The sequence below is a fragment of the Zosterops lateralis genome (genome assembly GCF_965231275.1).
Source record: "Zosterops lateralis genome assembly, chromosome: 33".
NCBI classification, from domain to species: Eukaryota; Metazoa; Chordata; class Aves; order Passeriformes; family Zosteropidae; genus Zosterops; species Zosterops lateralis.
This window is the reverse complement of record NC_139793.1, coordinates 3,455,064-3,475,349: the sequence shown is the minus strand read 5'-3', so window position 1 is coordinate 3,475,349 and position 20,286 is coordinate 3,455,064. Positions and strand designations below refer to the sequence as shown.

Sequence of the window (20,286 nt, the reverse complement as noted above, 5' to 3'; positions counted from 1 at the left end):
CAAAAATGGGTGAAGGTCCTCAGAAGTCCTCAAGAAATGGAAAGAAGTCCCCACAAATGGAAAAAAAGTCCTCAAAAAATGGAAAAATGTCATCAAGAAATGGAAAAAAAGTCCTCCAAGAATGGAAAAAAGTCCTTAAAAATGGAAAAGAGTCCTCGAGAAATGGAAAAAAGTCATCGAGAAATGGAAAAAAATCATCGAGAAATAGAAAAAAGTCCCCGAAAGTCCCCAAGAAATGGATGAAAGTCATTGAAAGTTGGAAAAAAGTCTCCAAAAATGGACAAACGTCCCCAAAAAAATCCCCAGTAAATGGACAAAAGTTCTTGAAGGTCATCAAAAAATGGGTGGAAGTCATTGAAAGTTGGAAAGAAGTCCTGAAAATGGGCAAAAGTCGTAAAAAAATGGACAAAAAGTCTCCAAAAATGGGGAAAAGTCGGTCAAAAGTTGGCGAAAAGTCGGTGAAAATCTCCCAAAATTCACCCCCAAAATTCTCTTTTTTTTTTTGGTTTCTTTTCCCTCCTGGACTTTGGGGACAATCCTGAAAAAATTGGGGACACTCCTGAAAAAATTTGGGAACATCCCCCAAAAAATTTGGGGACAATCTTGAAATATTTGGGACAATCCTAAAAAATTTGGGGACATTCCTAAAAATTTTGGGGACATTTCCCACAAAAATTTGGGGACATTTCCCACAAAAATTTGAGGATATTCCTGAAAAATTTAGGCACCTCCTAAAAAATTCAGGGACAATCCCGAGAAGTTTTTGAGGACAATCCTGAAAAAATTTGGGGAACAATCCCAAAAAAATTGGGGAAAATCCTAAAAAATTTGGGGACAATCTTAAAAAATTCAGGGACAATCCTGAGAAGTTTTTTGGGGGACATTTCCCACCAAAATTTTGGGGACAATCCCAAAAAAATCGGGGAAAATCCTAAAAAATCTGAGGACCTTCCTAAAAAATTTGAGGAAAATCCCAAAATTTTGGGGACATTCCTGAAAAAAATTTGGGGACAATCCTGAAAAATTTGAGGAAAATCCCAAAATTTTGGGAAAAATCCTAAAAAATTCTGGGGACAATCCCCAAAAATTTGGGAACAATCCTAAAAAATTTGGGGACATTTCCCAAAAAATTTTAGGGACAATCCCAAAAAAATTGTGGACAATCCTGAAAAAATTAGGGGACAATTCCCACAAAAATTTTAGGGACAATCCCAAAAAATTTGGGAACATTTCCCAAAAAAATTTGGGACAATCCTAAAAAATTTGGGGACATTCCTGAAAAAAATTTGACGACATTTCCCACCAAAAAATCCCAAATTTTAGGTGGAAACCACCCCCCAAAAAACCAAAAATTTTGGGTTTCACCCCCAAAATTTTAAGGGAAGATTTTAAATCTTCCCCTTTTCCCCCCAAATTTTGGGATCCCCAAATTTTGGGGTTTTTTTCCTCTTTTTATTTGAATTTTTTGGGGGTTTTTGACCCCCCCACGCCCTTCACGCCCCTCCCCCCCCTCACTTTGCCCCTCCCCCACCTCACTTTGCCCCTCCCCCACCCCCCAAAAATTATTTTTGGGGCCCCCCCGATTTTTTCCCCATTTTTTTGATTTTTTATTTTATTTTATTGATTTTTTTTTTTTAATTTTCCACCCCCCGGGGGGGTCCCAGCGCTGCCCCTCCCCCCACCCCCATCCTAAAAAAAAATATATAAATAAAAATGTGGTTTTTTGTTCTGCTTCAGTTTTGGGAGTTTTTGGGGTTATTTTGGGGGTTTTGGGGGGAATTTTCAAGATTTTGGAGTTTTTTTGGGGAGGATTTTGGGGTTTTGGGAGGGAATTTTTGGGGTTTAGGGGGGAATTTTGGGGGTTTTTTTGGGTTTTGGGAAGGATTTGGGGGGAGAATTTTGGGGTTTTGGGGGATTTTGGGGGATTTGGGGGAAAAATTTGGGGGAATTTGGGGGTTTGGGGGATTTTTTTGGGGGGGATTTGGGGGTTTTGGGGGAAAAATTTGGGGTTTTGGGGGGATTTTGGGGAGAATTTTGGGGGGTTTGGGGGGAAATTTGGGGTATTTGGGGGAAATTTTGGGGATTTTGGGGGTTTTGGGGAGAATTTGGGGATTTGGGAGGATTTTTGGGTTTTGGGGGGAGAATTTGGGATTTTGGGGGGAGAATTTTGGGGAATTTGGGGTTTGGGGACAGAGATTTGGGGGTTTGGGGTTTTTTGGGGGGAGGTTTTTGGGATTTTTTGGGAGAATTTTGGGGAATTTGGGGGTTTGGGGGGGGGTTGGGATTTTTTTGGGGGGGGTTGGGAGAGAATTTGGAGTTTTGGGGAAGAATTTTGGGGTTTGGGGTGAAAATTTGGGATTTTGGGGGGGAATTTTGGGGAGATTTGGGGGGATTTTGGGGTTATTTTGGGATTTGGGGGAAATTTGGGGATTTTAGGAGGGAATTTTGGGGGGTTTTGGAGGGATTTGGGGGAGAATTTTGGGGGGTTTGGGGGGGAAATTTGGGGTATTTGGGGAAAAATTTGGGGAATTTGGGGGTTTGGGGGGTTTGGGGGATTTTTTTGGGGAGGGATTTGGGGGTTTTGGGGGAAAATTTTGGGGGGTTTGGGGGGATTTTGGGGATTTGGGGGAGAATTTGGGGGGATTTTTGGGTTTTGGGAGGAGAATTTGGGGTTTGGGGGGAGAATTTTGGAGAATTTGGGGTTTGGGGGGAATTTGGGGTTTTTGGGTTTTTTGGGGGTTTTGGGGATTTTTTCGGGGGATTTTTAGAGCTTTTGGGGGGTAATTGGGGAATTTGGGGGGAGTTTGGGTTTTGGGGGGGAATTTTGGGGGTTTTGGGGGAGAAAATTTGGGGGTTTGGGGGGAAAATTGGAGATTTTGGGTTTTTTGAGGGTTTTGGGGTTTTTTTAGGGGGATTTTAGGAGGAGGATTTGGGGGTTTGGGGGGATTTGGGGGAGAATTTGGGGGGAAATTTGGGGTATTTGGGGGAAAATTTGGGGGAATTTGGGGGTTTGGGAGGGAAATTGGGGTTTGGGGAGGGAATTTTAGGGGTTTGGGGGCTTTTGGGGGGAGAATTTTGGGGTTTTTTGGGGTAAATTGGGGGTTTGGGGAATTTTGGGGGGGATTTTGGAGTTTTTCGGGGGAAATTGGGGAATTTGGGGGGGTTTGGAGGAGAAATTGGGTTTTTGGGGGGCTTTGGGGAGATTTTGAGGTGTTTTGGGGGGTTGGGGGTTTGGGAGGGAATTTTGGAGATTTTGGGGTTTTTAGGAGGAATTTTTGGGGTTTTGGGGGTTTTAGGGGGGGAATTTTGGGTTTTAGGGAGGAATTCTGGGTTTTTTAGGAGGGATTTTGGGGGTTTGGGGGTTTTGAGGGAGAATTTTGGAGATTTTGGAGTTTTAGGGGGAAAATTGGGGTTTTTTGGGGGGTTGGGGGGTTTTTGGGGTGGAATTTGGGGGAATTTTGGGGATCCCAGTGAATTTTGGGGGAAATTTGGGGGTCCCTGTAAACTTTGGGCTTTCCCACAAGCCCCGCCCCTTCCTCCACTTGACCACGCCCTTTTATGCAAATTAGCCGTCAATCATTCCTCACCAAACCCTCCCTTCATTACTATGCATAAAAGGCGTGGTCATGCAAATTACCAATGACATCACTCAAAACAACCAATCAGCATCCACCCCACCAATCCCTGCCGACTCCCCTCCCTCCGCCCTCACTGCGCCTGCGCAGTTCCTCCCTGCTCTCTGATTGGCTGAGCCGCTCCTCTCTATGATCCCCGAGCGCGCCAGAGCGTCTCCTTAATTTTTATGGTTTCTCCTCATTCCCGCTGCTTTTCAAGCTCCTCACGGCGCTTTTCCCTCTCCTTTTCCTCCTCAAAGCTTCTCACTCTTCCCTCAGTGCTCACAAAACCCGCCATGACCTTCCCCGTCTTTTCCCGCCATGAGTTGGCCAGAGCGGCACCGGAAGTGAGCGGCGCCACCGGAAGTGGCGGGGGGTATAAAAGGAGCGCGCAGGCGCTTCCGGCCTCTTTCGGTTTCCGGCTCTCGGCGAGGTCAGAACGTGGCGTGAGGGGCGGGAAGGGTTTGGAAGGGTTTTAAAGGGGTTTTTAAGGGTTTTTATGTGGTTTAGACGTCTTAAATTAGTCTTTTTTTTGTGTTTTAGCAGATTCCGGAGCCGCCATGGGCCGTCGGCCGGCGAGATGGTGAGTGACGTCGTAAGGGGGGGAAGAGAGTGACGTAATGGGGGGTGAGAGTGACGTCATGGGGTGAAAATGGGGTCCGTGGGTTTGAGGGGCTTGGAAAATAAAGAGGTTTGGGGGGTTAAAAGGGGTTTGAGGGGTCAAGGAGGGGGTTAAAAGGGAGTTTTGGGGGGTTAAAAGGGTCTGAGGGGTTAAAAAAGGGGGTTGAGGGGTTTAAATAGGGTCCAGGGGGTTAAAAAGGGTTAAAAAAGAGTTATAAAGAATTTGAGGGGGTTAAAAAAGGAGTTTGAGGTGTTTAAAAAGGATTTGAGGGTTAAAAAGGGGTTTGAGGAGTTTAAAAAAGGTCTGGGGGGTTAAAAAAAGGGAATTGAGAGGTTTAAAAAGAGTCCAGGGAGTTAAAAACAAAATATTTTGGGTTTAAAAAAGCTTTTAAAACGTTTAAAAAGGGGTTGGGGCATTAAAAAGGAGTTTGAGGGGTTTAAAAAGGGTCTGGGGGGTAAAAGAGAAATATTTGGGGTTAAAAAGGGTCTGGGTGGGTTAAAAGGGGGTTTGAGAGGTTTAAAGAGGGTCTGGGGGCAAAAAAAAAGGGATTTTGGGGCTTTTAAAAAGGGGTTTGAGGGGTTTTTAAAGAGTCTGGGGGTTTAAAAAAGGGGTTGAGTTGTTTAAAAGCAATTTGGGGGGTTAAAAAGGGAATATTTGGGCTTTAAAAGGGTCTGGAAGGGTTTAAAAAGGCCTTGAGGTGTTTAAAAAGGTCTGGGGAGGTTAAAAAATATTTTGAGAGATTTAAAAAGGGTCTGGGGGGTTAAAAAGGGAAATATTTGGGTTTAAAAGGGGTTTGGGGGTTAAAAAAAGGTTTTAAGGTCTTAAAAAGGGTCTGGGGGGGTCAAAAAGGGTTTGAGGGTTAAAAAAAAGGGGTTTAAAAAGGTTTTGGGGGGTTTTAAAAAGGGTTTGAGGTGTTTAAAAAGGGTCTGAGGGGTTAAAAAGGAAATATTTGGGGTTTAAAAAGAGTTTGGGGAGGTTAAAAAGGGGTCTGGGGGTTAAAAAAGGGGTTTGAGGGGTTTAAAAAGGGTCTGGGGGGTTAAAAAGAGGAATTTTAAGTGTTTAAAAGGGTTAAAAAGGAAATATTTGGGGTTAAAAAGGGTCTGGGGGGTTAAAAAATGGGAATTTTGAGGTGTTTAAAAAGGGCCTGGGAGCTTTAGGGGTGTTAAAAATGAGTCTGGGGGTTAAAAAAAAAGGAATTTTAGGGCTTTTAAAAGGGTCTGGGGGATAAAAAAAGGGGTTTGAAGGGTTAAAAAGGAAATATTTAGGGTTTAAAAAAGGTTTTAAAGTGTTTAAAAAGAGTTTGGGGCATAAAAAAGGGGAATTTTGAGGTGTTTAAAAAGGGTCTGAGAAGTTAAAAAGGAAATATTTGGGGTTTAAAAATCAATTTTGGGGGGTTTAAAAAGGATCTGGGGGGTTAAAAAAGGGTTTGAGGTGTTTTAAAAGGGTTTAAAAATAAAATATTTGGGATTGAAAAGGGTTTTGGGGAGTAAAAAAAGGATTTTAAAGTGTTTTAAAAGGGTTTGAGGGGTTAAAAAAGGGGGTTGAGGGGTTTAAAAAGGGTCTGGGGGGGATCAAAAAAAGGAATTTTGGGGCTTTTAAAAGGGTCTGGGGGTTAAAAATAAAATATTTTGGGTTTTAAAAGGGTCTTTGGGGTTAAAAATAAATTTTGGGGCTTTTAAAAGGGTCTGGGGGGTTAAAAATAAAATATTTTGGGTTTTAAAAGGGTCTTTGGGGTTAAAAAAGGAATTTTGGGGCTTTTAAAAGGGTCTGGGGGGTTAAAAAAAGGTCTGAGGGTTAAAAAGGGGATTTTTAAGGTGTTTAAAAAGGGTCTGGGGGGATAAAAAAGGATTTTTTGGGCTTTTAAAAGGGTCTGGAGGATAAAAAAATCGAATTTTGGGGCTTTAAAAAGGGTCTGGGGGCTTCAAACCAGGAGGATTTGAGACTCCAGGGGGGTTTATTTGGGTCAGGGGGGATTTTTTGGGGGATTTATTTGGATTTTTGGGGGTTTTTGATTAATTTTTAATGAATTTTTAATTGTTTATTTTAGTTATCGTTACTGCAAGAACAAACCCTACCCCAAGTCCCGGTTCTGCCGGGGGGTGCCTGGTGAGTTCTGCCCCAAAAACACCCAAAATTGAGCTGAAAACACAAAAATTCTATTCTAAAACCACCAAATTCTACCCAAAACCTGCAAAATTTGGGTTTAAAAACCTCAAAAATCCTCCCCAAACACCCAAAATTGGGGTTAAAAACCTCAAAAATCCTCCCCAAACACCCAAAATTGGGGTGAAAACCCAAAAATTCTATTCTAAAACCACCGAATTCTACCCAAAACCTGCAAAATTTGGGTTAAAAATCCCAAAATTGGGGTAAAAAGCCCAAAAATCCTCCTCAAAACCCCTAAAATTTGAGGTAAAAGCCTCCAAAATCGGGGTGAAAATCCCAAAATACTCCACAAAACCTCCAAATTTTGGTTTAAAAACCCCAAAATTCCACCCAAACCCCCAAAATCCTTCCCCAAAACCCCAAAATCCTCCCCAAAAAAACCCAAACCCCCCCAAAATTCCTCCCAAAAATCCCAAAATCCACCCCAAAGACCCCAAATCCTCCCCAAACCCTCCTGAAAAACCCCAAAATCCTCCCCCAAACACTCAAAAATCCTCTTAAAAACCCCAAACTTCCCCCCAAAACTCCTCCCAAATTTCCCCAATGACCCCAAACCCCCCAAAAAACCCCAAATCCCCCCAAAATTTCCCCAAAATTCCCCTAAAATCCCCCCCTGTGTCCCCTTTCCAGACCCGAAAATCTGGATTTTCGACCTGGGCCGTAAAAAGGCCAAAGTGGACGAGTTCCAAAAACCCCAAAATCCCCCAAAATTCCCCCCAAAAAACCCCCAAAATCCCCCCCAAAAAATCCCAAAACCCCACAAAAACTCCCAAAATTCCAACAAAACCCCCCCAAAAAACCCCAAAATTCCCCCAAACCCCCAAAATCCTCCCCCAAATCCCCCAAAATTCACCCCAAAGACCCCAAACCCTCCTGAAAAACCCCAAAATCCTTCCCCAAACACTCAAAAATCCTCTTAAAAACCCCAAAATTCCCCCCAAAACTCCCCCCAAATTTCCCCAATGACCCCAAACCCCCCAAAAAACCCCAAAATTTTCCTAAAACCCCCCAAAATTCCCCTGAAATCCCCTTTTCTGTCCCGTTCCAGACCCGAAGATCCGGATTTTCAACCTGGGCCGTAAAAAGGCCAAAGTGGACGAGTTCCAAAACCCCCAAAATCCCCCAAAATTCCCCCCCAAAAAACCCCCAAAATCCCCCCCAAAAAATCCCAAAACCCCCCAAAAACTCCCAAAATTCCAACAAAACCCCCCCAAAAAACCCCAAAATCCCCCCAAACCCCCAAAATCCTCCCCCAAATCCCCCAAAATTCACCCCAAAGACCCCAAATCCTCCTGAAAAACCCCAAAATCCTTCCCCAAACACTCAAAAATCCTCTTAAAAACCCCAAAATTCCCCCCAAAACTCCTCCCTAATTTCCCCAATGACCCCAAACCCCCCAAAAAACCCCAAATCCCCCCAAAATTCCCCTAAAATCCCCTTTTCTGTCCCTTTTCCAGACCCGAAGATCCGGATTTTCGACCTGGGCCGTAAAAAGGCCAAAGTGGACGAGTTCCCCCTGTGCGGACACATGGTGTCTGACGAGTACGAGCAGCTCAGCTCCGAGGGTAAAAATGGGGAAATTTTGGGGAAAAATAGATAAATTTGGGATTTTGGGAGGAAATTTGGGGGTTTGGGGGGTAAAAATGAGGAAATTTGGGATTTTTGGGGGGTAAAAATGAAAAAAAAATGGGGTTTTTGGGGGGTAAAAATGAGGAAATAAAGGATTTTTGGAGGGAGGTTTGGCATTTTTGGGGGGTAAAAATGGGAATATTTGGGGGTTTTGGGGAAATTTGGGGGGAAATTTGGGGATTTTTGGGGTGTTTGGGGGTTTTGGGGTGATTTTGGGGATTTTTTTGGGGGGTTAAAACACCAAAAATGGGGATTTTTTGGGGGGATTTTGGGGTGTAAAAGCACCAAAGTTGGGGATTTTTGGGGGGTGAAAATGAGGAAATTTTGGATTTTTTGGGAGAGTTTGGGGGGTTTGGGGGAGATATTTGGGGTTTTGGGGGAAATTGGGGATTTTTTAGGGGGTAAAACCAGCAAAATTTGGGATTTGGGGGGTAAAAATAGGGAAATTTGGGATTTTTTGGGGGTAAAAATGAGGAAATTTGGGGTTTTGGAGACGAAATTTAGAGGTTTTGGGGTGTTGAAACACTGAAATTTGTGATTTTGGGGGATTAAATGCAGGAATTTGGGAGTTTGGAAGGGAAATTTGGGATTTTTGGAGGAAAATTCGGGATTTTTGAGAAAAAAAATAAAAAAATAGAGGGATTTGAGGGAAGATTTGGGATTCTTGGGGGGAAATTTGGGGGTTTGGGGGGTAAAACACTGAAATTTGGAGGTTTTTGGGGGTAAAAATTGAAAAATTTAAGACATTCAGGGGTAACAATGGGAAAATGTGGGATTTTGGGGAGGTAAAAATAGAGAAATTTGGGATTTTGGGTAAAAGCACCAAAGATTGGGATTTTAGGGGGGAAATTTGGGATTTTTGGGGGGAAAATTGGGATTTTGGGGCTAAATTTGGGATTTTTTTGGGATTTTGGAGGGTAAAAATAAAAAAATTCGGGATTTTTTGGGGCTGGTTGAGGGTAAAAATGAGAAAAATCGGGATTTTCGGAGAGAAATTGGGATGTTCGAGGGTTAAAATGGGAGAATTTGGGATTTTTGGGGGGGTAAAAATAGGGAAATTTGGGATTTTTGGGAGGAAAATTGAGGGGTTTTTTGTAGCAGAAATTCAGAAATTTTTTTGGGAAAATTTGGGATTTCTGAGGGGGTAAAACATGAGAATTCGGAGTTTTGGGGGGAAATTTGGGAGTTTTGGGGAATTTTCGGGAAGAAATAATGGAATTTTGTGGAGGAAATTTGGGATTTTGAGGGGAAATTTGGGATTTTTGGAGGGAATTTGGGGGTTTGGGGGAGAAATTTGGGGGTTTTGGGGAGAGATTTGGGATTTTTGTGAGTAAAAATGGGGAAATTTGGGATTTTAGGGGTAAAATACGGAAATTTGGGATTTTGGGGGGTAAAAATGAGGAAATTTGGGGATTTTTGGGGGGTAAAAAGGGGGAATTTGGAGGAATTTGGCCGTAAAAAGGCCAAGGTGGACGAGTTCCCCCTGTGCGGGGGGAACCCACAATTTTTTTGTAAAAATCCCCAAATTCTCACCCAAAACCCCCAAATTTCCAACTAAAATCCCCAAATCTCACCTAAAATCCTCCAAAATTTTGCGCGAAACCCCAAAATTTTGCCATAGAAATGTTAAATTTTCACCTAAAAACTCCAAATTTTCACCTAAAAACTCCAAATCTTCACCCAAAATATCAAATTCTCACTTAAATCCTCCAAATTTTTGTATTAAAACTCTGATTTTTCACCTGAAACCCCCAAATTCTCACCTAAAATCCTCCAAAATTCTGTGCGAAACCCCCAAATTTCGCCGTAAAACCCCCAAATTTTGCCGTAAAAACCTCAAATTTTCACCTAAAAACTTCAAATTTTTTTCCCAAAACCTTGAATTTTATCTAAAATCTGTATTTTTCCCCCCAAAAAGCCCTGGAAGCCGCCCCAATCTGCACTAACAAGTAACACACCAAATTTTGGTCTAAACCCCCAAATTTCTGTGTAAAAATCCCAAATTTTCTCCTAAACCCTCAAATTTTCACCCCAAAATCCCAAATTTTTACCTAAAAATCCCAAGTATTCAACTAAAACTCCAAATTCTCACATAATCCTCCAAATCTTGGTGTAAAACCCCCAAATTTTTGTGTAAAACCCCCAAATTTTGCCGTAAAAACCTCAAATTTTCACCTAAAACCTCCAAATTTTCTCCTAAAAACCCCAAATTTTCACCTAAAAACCCCAATTTTTTTTTTGTAAAAACCCCAAATATTTAACTAAAATCCCCAGAACCTAAAATTCCAAATTCTCACCTAAAAACCCTCCAAATCTTGGTGTAAAAGCTCCGATTTTTGGCGTAAAAAACCTCAAATTTTCACCTAAAAACTCCAAATTTTCACCTAAAAACTCCAAATTTTCACCTAAAAACTCCAAATTTTCTCCCAAATTCCCCCCTAAACCCTCAGAATTTTTTGTATAAAACCCTCAAATTTTCACCCAAACCCTCCAAATCTTGGTGTAAAAACTCTTTAGTTTTTTGTGTCGAAACCTCATTTTTTGCCGTAAAATCCCCAAGTTTTGCCGTAAAAAACTCAAATTTTCACCCAAAAACCCCAAATTTTTTTGTAAAATCCCAAAATTTTCTCCTAAAACCCCAAATTCACCCCTAAACCCTCAGAATTTTTGTATAAAACCCCCAAATTTTCACCTAAACCCCCCAAATTCTCACCTGAAATCCTCCAAAATTTTGCGCGAAACCCCCAAATTTTGCCGTAAAAAAGTCAAATTTTCACCTAAAAACTCCAAATTTTCGCCTAAAAACTCCAAATTTTTTTCCCAAAACCCTGAATTTTATCTAAATTCCATATTTTTCCCCCCAAAAAGCCCTGGAGGCCGCCCGGATCTGCGCTAACAAGTACATGGTGAAGAGCTGCGGGAAGGACGGGTTCCACATCCGCGTGCGGCTCCATCCCTTCCACGTCATCAGGATCAACAAAATGCTCTCCTGTGCCGGCGCCGACAGGTCTGGGGGGCCAAAAATCAGCCTGGGGGGGCCAGAAATCAGCCTGGGGGGTCCCTAAAATATCCGGGGGGTCCTCAAAATTTTTGGGGGAGTTGTTGGAGTTAAAGGGGAAAAGTTGCAGAGAAAAATTTCCGGTTTCGCGGTAGAAAAATCATCCTAAATTGGGGATTTTTCCTAAAATTTGGAGGGTTTTGGTGTCTTTGGGAGGTTTTTGGGGTCCCAGGGGGGCCAAAATCATCCTGGGGGGTCCCTAAAATATCCGGGGGGTCCTCAAAATTTTTGGGGGAGTTGTTGGAGTTAAAGGGAAAAAAGTTTCCCGTTTTGGGATGAAAAAATTGCCCAAAAATTGGGGGTTTTTCCTAAAATTTTGGGGGTCCCAAGGGGGTTCTTGACGTTCCCAGGGGGTCCCCAAAATACTCAGGGGGTCCCCAAAATTCTGGGGGGGATTTTAGGGGGGATCCCCAAAATTTTTGGGGAGTTGTTGGAGTTAAAGGGGAAAAGTTGCAGAGAAAAGTTTCCGGTTTCAGGATGGAAAAATCACCTTAAGTTGGGGAGTTTTCCTAAAATTTTGGGGGGTTTTGGGGTCTCTGGGGGGTTTTTGGGGTCCCAGGGGGGTCCCCAAAATCCCCAGGGGGTCCCCAAAATTCTTGGGGAGTTGTTGGAGTTAAAGGGGAAAAAGTTGCGGAGAAAAATTTCCAGTTTTGGGATAGAAAGAAGGCCTTAAATTGGGTTTTTTTCCTAAAATTTGGGAGTTTTTGGGGTCTCAGGGGGTCCCTAAAATATCCAGGAGGTCTCCAAAATCTCCAGGGGGTCCCCAAAATTTTGGGGGAGTCGTCGGAGTTGAAGGGGAAAAGTTGCGGAGAAAAATTTCCGGTTTCGCGGTAGAAAAATTGTCCTAAAATGGAGATTTTTTTCCCCAAATTTTGGGAGGTTTTGGGGATCTCTGGGGGGCCCAAAAATCATCTGGGGGGTCCCCAAAATCCCCAGGGGGTCCCCAAAATTTCGGGGGAGTTGTTGGAGTTAAAGGGTAAAAGTTGCGGAGAAAAAATTCTGATTTCGCGATAGAAAAATCGTCCTAAAATTGGGGATTTTTCCTAAAATTTGGGAGTTTTTGGGGTCTCAGGGGGTCCCCAAAATCCCCAGGGGGTCCCCAAAATTTCTGGGGAGTTGTTGGAGTTAAAGGGGAAAAGTTGTGGAGAAAAAATTCTGATTTCGCGGTAGAAAAATCGTCCTAAAATTGGGGGTTTTTCCTAAAATTGGGGGGTTTTTGGGGTCTCCAAGATCTTCAGGGGGTCCCCAAAATCTCCAGGGGGTCCCTAAAATTTTTGGGGAGTTGTTGGAGTTAAAGGGGAAAAGTTGTGGAGAAAAATTTCCAGTTTTGGAGAAAAATGTCGGGTTTTGGGATCCCCACAGTTAACGAGGCCATTTCAGGATACCCCAATAATTAATGAGTTAATTAATGAGTTAATTAATTAATTACCGCAGCTAATTAAGCCAAGGAGGGTTCCTGCATGCCCTGGGCCCCCATTAATGAGTTAATTAATGAGTTAATTAGTTAATTACCGCAGCTAATTAAGTCGTGGGAGGTTCCTGCATGCCCTGGGCCCCCATTCACTCATTAATGAGTTAATTATTAGCTAATTAACCGCAGCTAATTAAGCTGACCGTGGCCCCGGGGGGTCCTGGGGTATCCCTGGGCCCCCATTAATGAGTTAATTAATGAGTTAATTAGTTAATTACCGCAGCTAATTAAGGCGTGGGGGGTTCCTGCATGCCCTGGGCCCCCATTCACTCATTAATGAGTTAATTATTAGCTAATTAACCGCAGCTAATTAAGCCGGCCGTGGCCCCGGGGGGGTCCTGGGGTATCCCTGGGCCCCATTAATGAGTTAATTACCCACAGTTAATGAAGTTAATTCATTCCCACAGCTAATCAGGCCCATTTCATGGTCTCCCATTAATTAATTCCCTAATTACCTGCAGCTAATTAAGCCCATTTTAGGGGTCTCCCATTAATGAATTCCCTAATTAGTGCAGTTAATTAAGCCCTTTTCATGGTGCACCATTAATTAATCAATTCCCCCAGTTAATTAGGCCTATTTTTGAGCTGCCCATTAACTAATTAGTTAATTAACCGCAGCTAATTAAGCCCTTTTACCCCACTAATTACCTACTTTCCCATAGTTAATGAAGCCATTCCAGGACACACCATTAATGAATTATTCCCCCAATTAATTAAACCATTTTAGGGTCCCCATTAATTACTGATCTAATTAAGTCCATTTTCAGGGCCCCCCATTAATGAATTCCCTAATTACCCGCAGTTAATTAATCTCTTTTACCCCATTAATTAATCAATTCCTCCAGTTAATTAAGACCATTTTAGGGGTCCCCCATTAATTAACAATCTGATTGAGCCCTTTTACCCTATTAATTAGCTAATTCCCCTCAGTTAATTAAACTCATTTTAGGGGTCCCCCATTAATTAATTAGTTAATTAACAGCAGCTAATTAAGCCCTTTTTACCCCATTAATTCGTTAATTACTCCCAATTAATGAAGCCATTTCATGTTACACCATTAATAAATTATTCCCACAGTTAATCAGGTCCATTTCATGGTCTCCCATTAATTAATTAGTTAATTATTAGTTAATTAACCGCAGCTAATTAAGCCAGCTGAGGCCCCGGGGGGTCCTGGGGTGCCCTGGGTCCCCGTTCACTCATTATTGAGGCTATTTTTGGGTTTCCCCACTAATTAATGAGTTAATTAATGAGTTAATTATTAGCTAATTAACCGCAGCTAATTAAGCCGGCCGTGGCCCCGGGGGGTCCTGGGGTATCCCTGGGCCCCATTAATGAGTTAATTAGTTAATTATTAGTTAATTAACTGCAGCTAATTAAGCCGTGGGGGGTTCCTGCATGCCCTGGGCCCCCATTCACTCATTAATGAGTTAATTATTAGCTAATTACCGCAGCTAATTAAGCCCTTTTACCCCACTAATTACCTACTTTCCCATAGTTAATGAAGCCATTCCAGGACACACCATTAATTAATTATTCCCACTATTAATTAGGCTCATTTTCAAGGTCTCCCACTCATTAATGAGTTAATTATTAGCTAATTAACCGCAGCTAATTAAGCCGGCCGTGGCCCCGGGGGGTCCTGGGGTATCCCTGGGCCCCATTAATGAGTTAATTAATGAGTTAATTAGTTAATTACCGCAGCTAATTAAGGCGTGGGGGGTTCCTGCATGCCCTGGGCCCCCATTAATGAGTTAATTAATGAGTTAATTAGTTAATTACCGCAGCTAATTAAGGCGTGGGGGGTTCCTGCATGCCCTGGGCCCCCATTCACTCATTAATGAGTTAATTATTAGCTAATTAACCGCAGCTAATTAAGCCGGCCGTGGCCCCGGGGGGTCCTGGGGTATCCCTGACCCCCCCATTAATGAGTTAATTAATGAGCTAATTAATTAATTACCGCAGCTAATTAAGCCGGCCGTGGTCCCGGGGGGTCCTGGGGTATCCCTGGGCCCCCATTAATGAGTTAATTAATGAGTTAATTAGTTAATTACCGCAGCTAATTAAGGCGTGGGGGGTTCCTGCATGCCCTGGGCCCCCATTAATGAGTTAATTAATGAGTTAATTAGTTAATTACCGCAGCTAATTAAGCCATGAGGGGTTCCTGCATGCCCTGGGCCCCCATTAATGAGTTAATGAGTTAATTATTAGCTAATTAACCGCAGCTAATTAAGCCGGCCGTGGCCCCGGGGGGTCCCGGCGTGCGATGGCTGCGCAGAGCGACCCCTCCCCCCCCCGGCTGTGTAGGGACCCCTCCCCCACCTGGGGGGGCTCCCAAAGGGGCCGGGGGGACACAAATATCCTTTGGGAGGAGAAAATTGAATTTTAAAGGTGTTAAAATTAATTTTAGGGGGGTCAGAATTAATTTGGGGGGGGGAGAAATTTAATTTTGGGGGGGAAAAATTTAATTTTGGGGGGGGAAAAGTTGATTTTAGGGGGTGAAAATTTAATTTTGGGGGGTAAAAGTTGATTTAGGGGAGTAAAAATTGATTTTAGAGAGGGTAAAAATTGATTTTAGAGAGGGTAAAAATTGATTTTAGAGAGGGAAAAAATTGATTTTAGGGAGGAAAAAATTAATTTAGGGGAGTAGAAATTAATTTTAGGGGGGTCAGAATTATTTTTAGGGGGATCAGAATTAAATTTAGGAACAAAAAAAAACCTGTCCTGGGGGGATAAAAAATCCATTTTCGAGGGTAAAAATTAAATTTTGGGGGTTAAAATTAATTTTGGGAGGTAAAAATTCATTTTAGGGGCATCACAATTGTCCTGGGGGCACCAAAAAATTGTTCTGAGGGCACAAAAATTCATTTTTGGGGCATCAAAATCCTCCTGGGGGCACCGAAAATTGTCCTGGGGGCACCAAAATCTCCTTTAGGGCGGGTCTGGGGGCTTAAAACTCCCCTTGGGGATACAAAAATTGTTCTGTAAATGGGTCTGGGGTCTCCAAATTGGGTCTGGGGTCTCCCCTGTGCAGCCCCCTCCCCAATTTCCCCATTCTCATATTCCAGACCGGGATCAGGGGGGATTTAGGGGATCCCACCCCTCACTTAATTGGGATTGGGGATACAGAAATCGTTCTGTAAATGGGTCTGGGGTCTCCAAATTGGGTCTGGGGTCTCCCCCGTGCAGCCCCCTCCCCAATTTCCCCATTCTCATGTTCCAAAATGGGATCAGGGGGGATTTAGGGGATCCCACCCCTCACTTTAATGGGATTGGGGATACAGAAATCGTTCTGTAAATGGGTCTGGGGTCTCCAAATTGGGTCTGGGGTCTCCCCCGTGCAGCCCCCTCCCCAATTTCCCCATTCTCATATTCCAGACCGGGATCAGGGGGGATTTAGGGGATCCCACTCCTCACTTTAATGGGATTGGGGACACAAAACTCCTTCTGTAAATGGGTCTGGGGTCTCCAAATTGGGTCTGGGGTCTCCCCCGTGCAGCCCCCTCCCCAATTTCCCCATTCTCATGTTCCAAAATGGGATCAGGGGGGATTTAGGGGATCCCACCCCTCACTTTAATGGGATTGGGGATACAGAAATCGTTCTGTAAATGGGTCTGGGGTCTCCAAATTGGGTCTGGGGTCTCCCCCGTGCAGCCCCCTCCCCAATTTCCCCATTCTCATATTCCAGACCGGGATCAGGGGGGATTTAGGGGATCCCACTCCTCACTTTAATGGGATTAGGGATACAGAACTCCTTCTGTAAATGGGTCTGGGGTCTCCAAATTGGGTCTGGGGTCTCCCCTGTGCAGCCCCCTCCCCAATTTCCCCATTCTCATATTCCAAACTGGGATCAGGGGGGATTTAGGGGATCCCACCCCTCACTTTAATGGGATTGGGGATACAGAAATCGTTCTGTAAATGGGTCTGGGGTCTCCAAATTGGGTCTGGGGTCTCTGGGCTGGCTCTGAGGACTCTCCCCATGCAGCCCCCTCCCCAATTTCCCTCTCCAGGCTGCAGACAGGGATCAGGGGGGGATTTAGGGGATCCCACTCCTCACTTTAATGAGACCCAGAAGATCCGGGGATACAAAACTTGTTCTGTAAATGGGTCTGGGGGCTTGAACCCTGTTTTGGGCTGGGTCTGGGGTCTCTGGGCAGGTCTAGGCTGGGTCTGGGGTCTCTGGACTCCCCCAGGGTGCAGCCCCCTCCCCATTTTCCCCCCCAGGCTGCAGACAGGGATCAGGGGGGGATTTTGGGGATCCCACTCCCCACTTTTAACAGAACTAGGAATACAAAACTCCTTCTGTAAATGGGTCTGGGGTCTCTGGGCAGGTCTAGGCTGGCTCTGGGCTCTCTGAACTCCCTCCTGACGCAGCCCCCTCCCCATTTTCCCCCCAGGCTGCAGACAGGGGTCAGGGAGAGATTTTGGGGATCCCACTCCTCACTTTAATGAGACCGGGAAGATTCGGGGATACAAAACTCCTTCTGTAAATGGGTCTGGGGGCTTGAACCCTGTTTTGGGCTGGGTCTGGGGTCTCTGGGCTGGGTCTGGGGTCTCTGAACTCCCTCCTGACTCAGCCCCCTCCCCAATTTCCAATTCCCAGATTCCAGACAGGGATCAGGGAGGGATTTTTGGGGCTGTTTTGGGATCCCACTCCCCACTTTAACGAGACCTGGGATAACTGGGGCTACAGAACTCCTTCTGTAAATGGGTCTGGGGTCTCTGGGCTGGCTCTGGGCTGTCCCTGGGCTCTCTGAACTCCCTCGTGACGCAGCCCCCTCCCCATTTCCCCCCCCAGGCTGCAGACAGGGATGCGGGGGGCCTTTGGGAAGCCGCAGGGGACGGTGGCGCGGGTTCACATCGGCCAGGTCATCATGTCCATCCGCACCAAGGCCCAGAACAAGGAGCACGTGGTGGAGGCCCTCAGGAGGGCCAAGTTCAAGTTCCCCGGGCGCCAAAAGGTACCTGAGACCCCCCAAAATATCCCCAAAAAAATCCCCCTCCCCAAATTGCCCCAACTTGTCACGGCCGGTTTTTGTTCTTTGTCTCCGGGGGTCCCAAAATCCAAAAAAATCCCCTAAAATTCCCCCCAAACCTCCCAAAATTCCTTCCAAACCCTCATAAAAAGAGTCAGGAAAACCTGAACACCCTGGGACCCCCCAAAACATCCCCAAAATAGCCCCAGGACACCCCAAAAAAACCCCCCTCCCCAAATTGCCCAAACCCGTCACAGGCGGTTTTTGTTCTTTGTCTCCGGGGGTCCCAAAATGCAGAAAATTCCCCTCAAATTCCCCTCAAATTCACTCCAAACCTCCCCAAAAATATTCAGGAAAACCTGAACACTCTGGGATACCCCAAAATAGCCCCAGGACACCCCAGAAAAATCCCCCTCCCCAAATTCCCCAGATCGGTCACGGTCAGTTCCAGTTCTTCGTCTCCGGGGGTCCCAAAATCCAGAAAATTCCCTCCAAACCCTTCCAAATTCCCCCAAAATTCCCTCAAAAACCTCCCCAAATTCCTCAGCTCCATCATCACTGTGCCAGGAGGTACCTGGGACCCCCCAAAACATCCCCAAAAAAATCCCCCTCCCCAAATTGCCCAGACCCGTCACAGGCGGTTTTTGTTCTTTGTCTCTGGGGGTCCCAAAATCCAGAAAATTCCCCTAAAATTCCCCTCAAATTCACTCCAAACCTCCCCAAATTCCCTCCAAACCACCCCAAAAATATTCAGGAAAACCTGAACACCCTGGGACACCCCAAAACATCCCCAAAAAAATCCCCCTCCCCAAATTCCCCAGACCCGTCACGGCCGGTTTTTGTTCTTCGTCTCTGGGGGTCCCAAAATGCTGAAAATTGTCCTCAAATTCCCCCCAAACTTCCCCAAATTCCTTTTTTAACCCCTCCAGACCCATTTAAACCCCAAATATTTAAACTTTTAACCCCCAGACCCATTTTTAAACAATTTAAAACCTTTTTTTAACCCCCCAGACCCTTTTTTAACCCCAAATATTTCCTTTTTAACCCCCCAGACCCTTTTGAAACACCTCAAATCCATTTTTTTTTTTTATTTTTTGGGATCCCCTCCATCCTTTTGTTTTATATTTTTGCCTCCCCCAGATCCACATCTCCAAGAAATGGGGCTTCACCAAGTTCAGGGTTCCCAAAAACCCCAAAACTTCCAACAAGAGGATCTCCCAAAATCCCTGAAATAAATCAAATGGGGGAACTTTGAGACCCCAAATTTTTTTCCTCTTGGTGGATTAATTTTGGTGTCTCCTTGACCCTTTTATTTTGGGTTTCCCCTCTCTCAAATCCAAATCTCTAAGAAATTTGGCTTTACTGAGATGGGAAGAGCCCCAAAACCTCCAAACTTTCAACAAGGAGGATCCCAAAATAAATCCCTGAAATAAATGGGACGGGGAGAACCTGGAGACCCCAAAAGTTTTTCCTCTTGGGCAAAAAACTGACCCAAATTTTTCTCCTTTTTTGGGCTCCCCTGACCAATTTTTTTTTTTTTTAAATTTTTTTGTTCCCTCTAACCTTTTTTTTTATTCTTTTTGCCTCCCCCAGATCCACATCTCGAAGAAGTGGGGCTTCACCAAGTTCAACGCGGACGCCTTTGAGGAGATGGTGGCGCAGAAGCGGCTGATCCCCGACGGCTGCGGCGTCAAGTACGTCCCGTCCCGGGGGCCCCTCGAGCGCTGGAGGGCCCTGCACGCCTGAGGGAGGGGCCCAAAATCACCCCAAAACCTGCCAGAGGGACCCCAAAACCTGCCAAAGGGACCCCAAAACCTGCCTAAGGGACCCCAAAAACCGATAGAGAAACACTGAGTTTATGGGGGACCCCAAAAATCTGCAAAACAGAACCCAAAATCTGCAGAAGAAACCCAAAATCTGCAAAATTGACCCCAAAACCTGCAAAACGGACCCCAAAATCTGATAAAGGGACCCCAAAAACCCATGGAGAAACACTGAGTTTACGGGGGACCCCAAAACCTGCAAAACGGACCCCAAAATCTGCAGAAGAAACCCAAAATCTGATAAAGGGACCCTAAAAACCCATGGAGAAACCCTGAGTTTATGGGGGACCCCAAAAATCTGCAAAATGGACCCCAAAATCTGCTAAAGGGACCCCAAAAATCTGCAAAGCGGAACCCAAAATCTGATAAAGGACCCCAAAATCTGATAAAGGACCCCAAAATCTATAGGGGGATCCCAAAATCTGATAAAAGGACCCCTAAAATCTGCAAGGGGACCCTAAAATCTGCAGGGGGAACCCAAAAATTTATGGGGGATCCCAGAATTTATGAGGGAACCCAAAATCTGCAGGGAGACCCCAAAAATTTATGGAGGAACCCTAAAAATTTATGAGGGAACCCTGAATTTATGGGGGATCCCAGAATTTATGGGGGACCCCAAAAATCTGCAGAGGAAACCCAAAATACACCCCAAAATCTGCTAAAGGGACCCCAAAATCTATAGGGGGATCCCAAAATCTGCAAAACGGACCCCAAAATCTGCAGGGGGACCCCAAAAATTTATGGAGGATCCCAGAATTTATGGGGGAACCCAGAAATTTGTGGGGGACCCCAAAAATCTGCAGAGAAAACCCAAAAATCTATGGGGGACTCTTAAAAAAATCTATGGGGGACCCCAAAAATTTATGGAGGAACCCTAAAAATTTATGGGGGAACCCTGAATTTATGGGGGACCCCAAAAAATCTGCA

General features: G+C 44.5%; 1 protein-coding gene and 1 long non-coding RNA gene across 2 annotated transcripts; both read left to right on the top strand.

Moving 5' to 3' along the window:
- Nucleotides 1–3,972: 3,972 nt before the first annotated feature.
- RPL10 (ribosomal protein L10) lies at nucleotides 3,973–19,313 on the top strand. The gene is made up of 7 exons (XM_083881457.1): nucleotides 3,973–4,047; nucleotides 4,161–4,197; nucleotides 6,284–6,342; nucleotides 7,860–7,967; nucleotides 10,900–11,038; nucleotides 17,359–17,521; nucleotides 19,130–19,313. The coding sequence occupies exons 2-7, from the start codon at nucleotides 4,175–4,177 to the stop codon at nucleotides 19,280–19,282; spliced, it is 645 nt and encodes a 214-aa protein (XP_083737583.1). The 5' UTR covers nucleotides 3,973–4,047; nucleotides 4,161–4,174; the 3' UTR covers nucleotides 19,283–19,313.
- On the top strand, nucleotides 12,710–14,270 carry LOC310921347. The gene is made up of 3 exons (XR_014592115.1): nucleotides 12,710–12,792; nucleotides 12,876–12,987; nucleotides 14,127–14,270. It is a non-coding gene; the product is annotated as an uncharacterized lncRNA (long non-coding RNA).
- Nucleotides 19,314–20,286: the final 973 nt, after the last annotated feature.

Excerpts from the sequence above, each read along its gene's own strand:
- RPL10 (XM_083881457.1), top strand. The coding sequence starts at position 4,175 with ATGGGCCGTCGGCCGGCGAGATG. Across the intron at positions 7,968-10,899 it reads CGAGCAGCTCAGCTCCGAGG|CCCTGGAGGCCGCCCGGATC; the intron begins GTAAAAATGGGG and ends CCCCCCAAAAAG. Across the intron at positions 11,039-17,358 it reads TCCTGTGCCGGCGCCGACAG|GCTGCAGACAGGGATGCGGG; the intron begins GTCTGGGGGGCC and ends TTCCCCCCCCAG.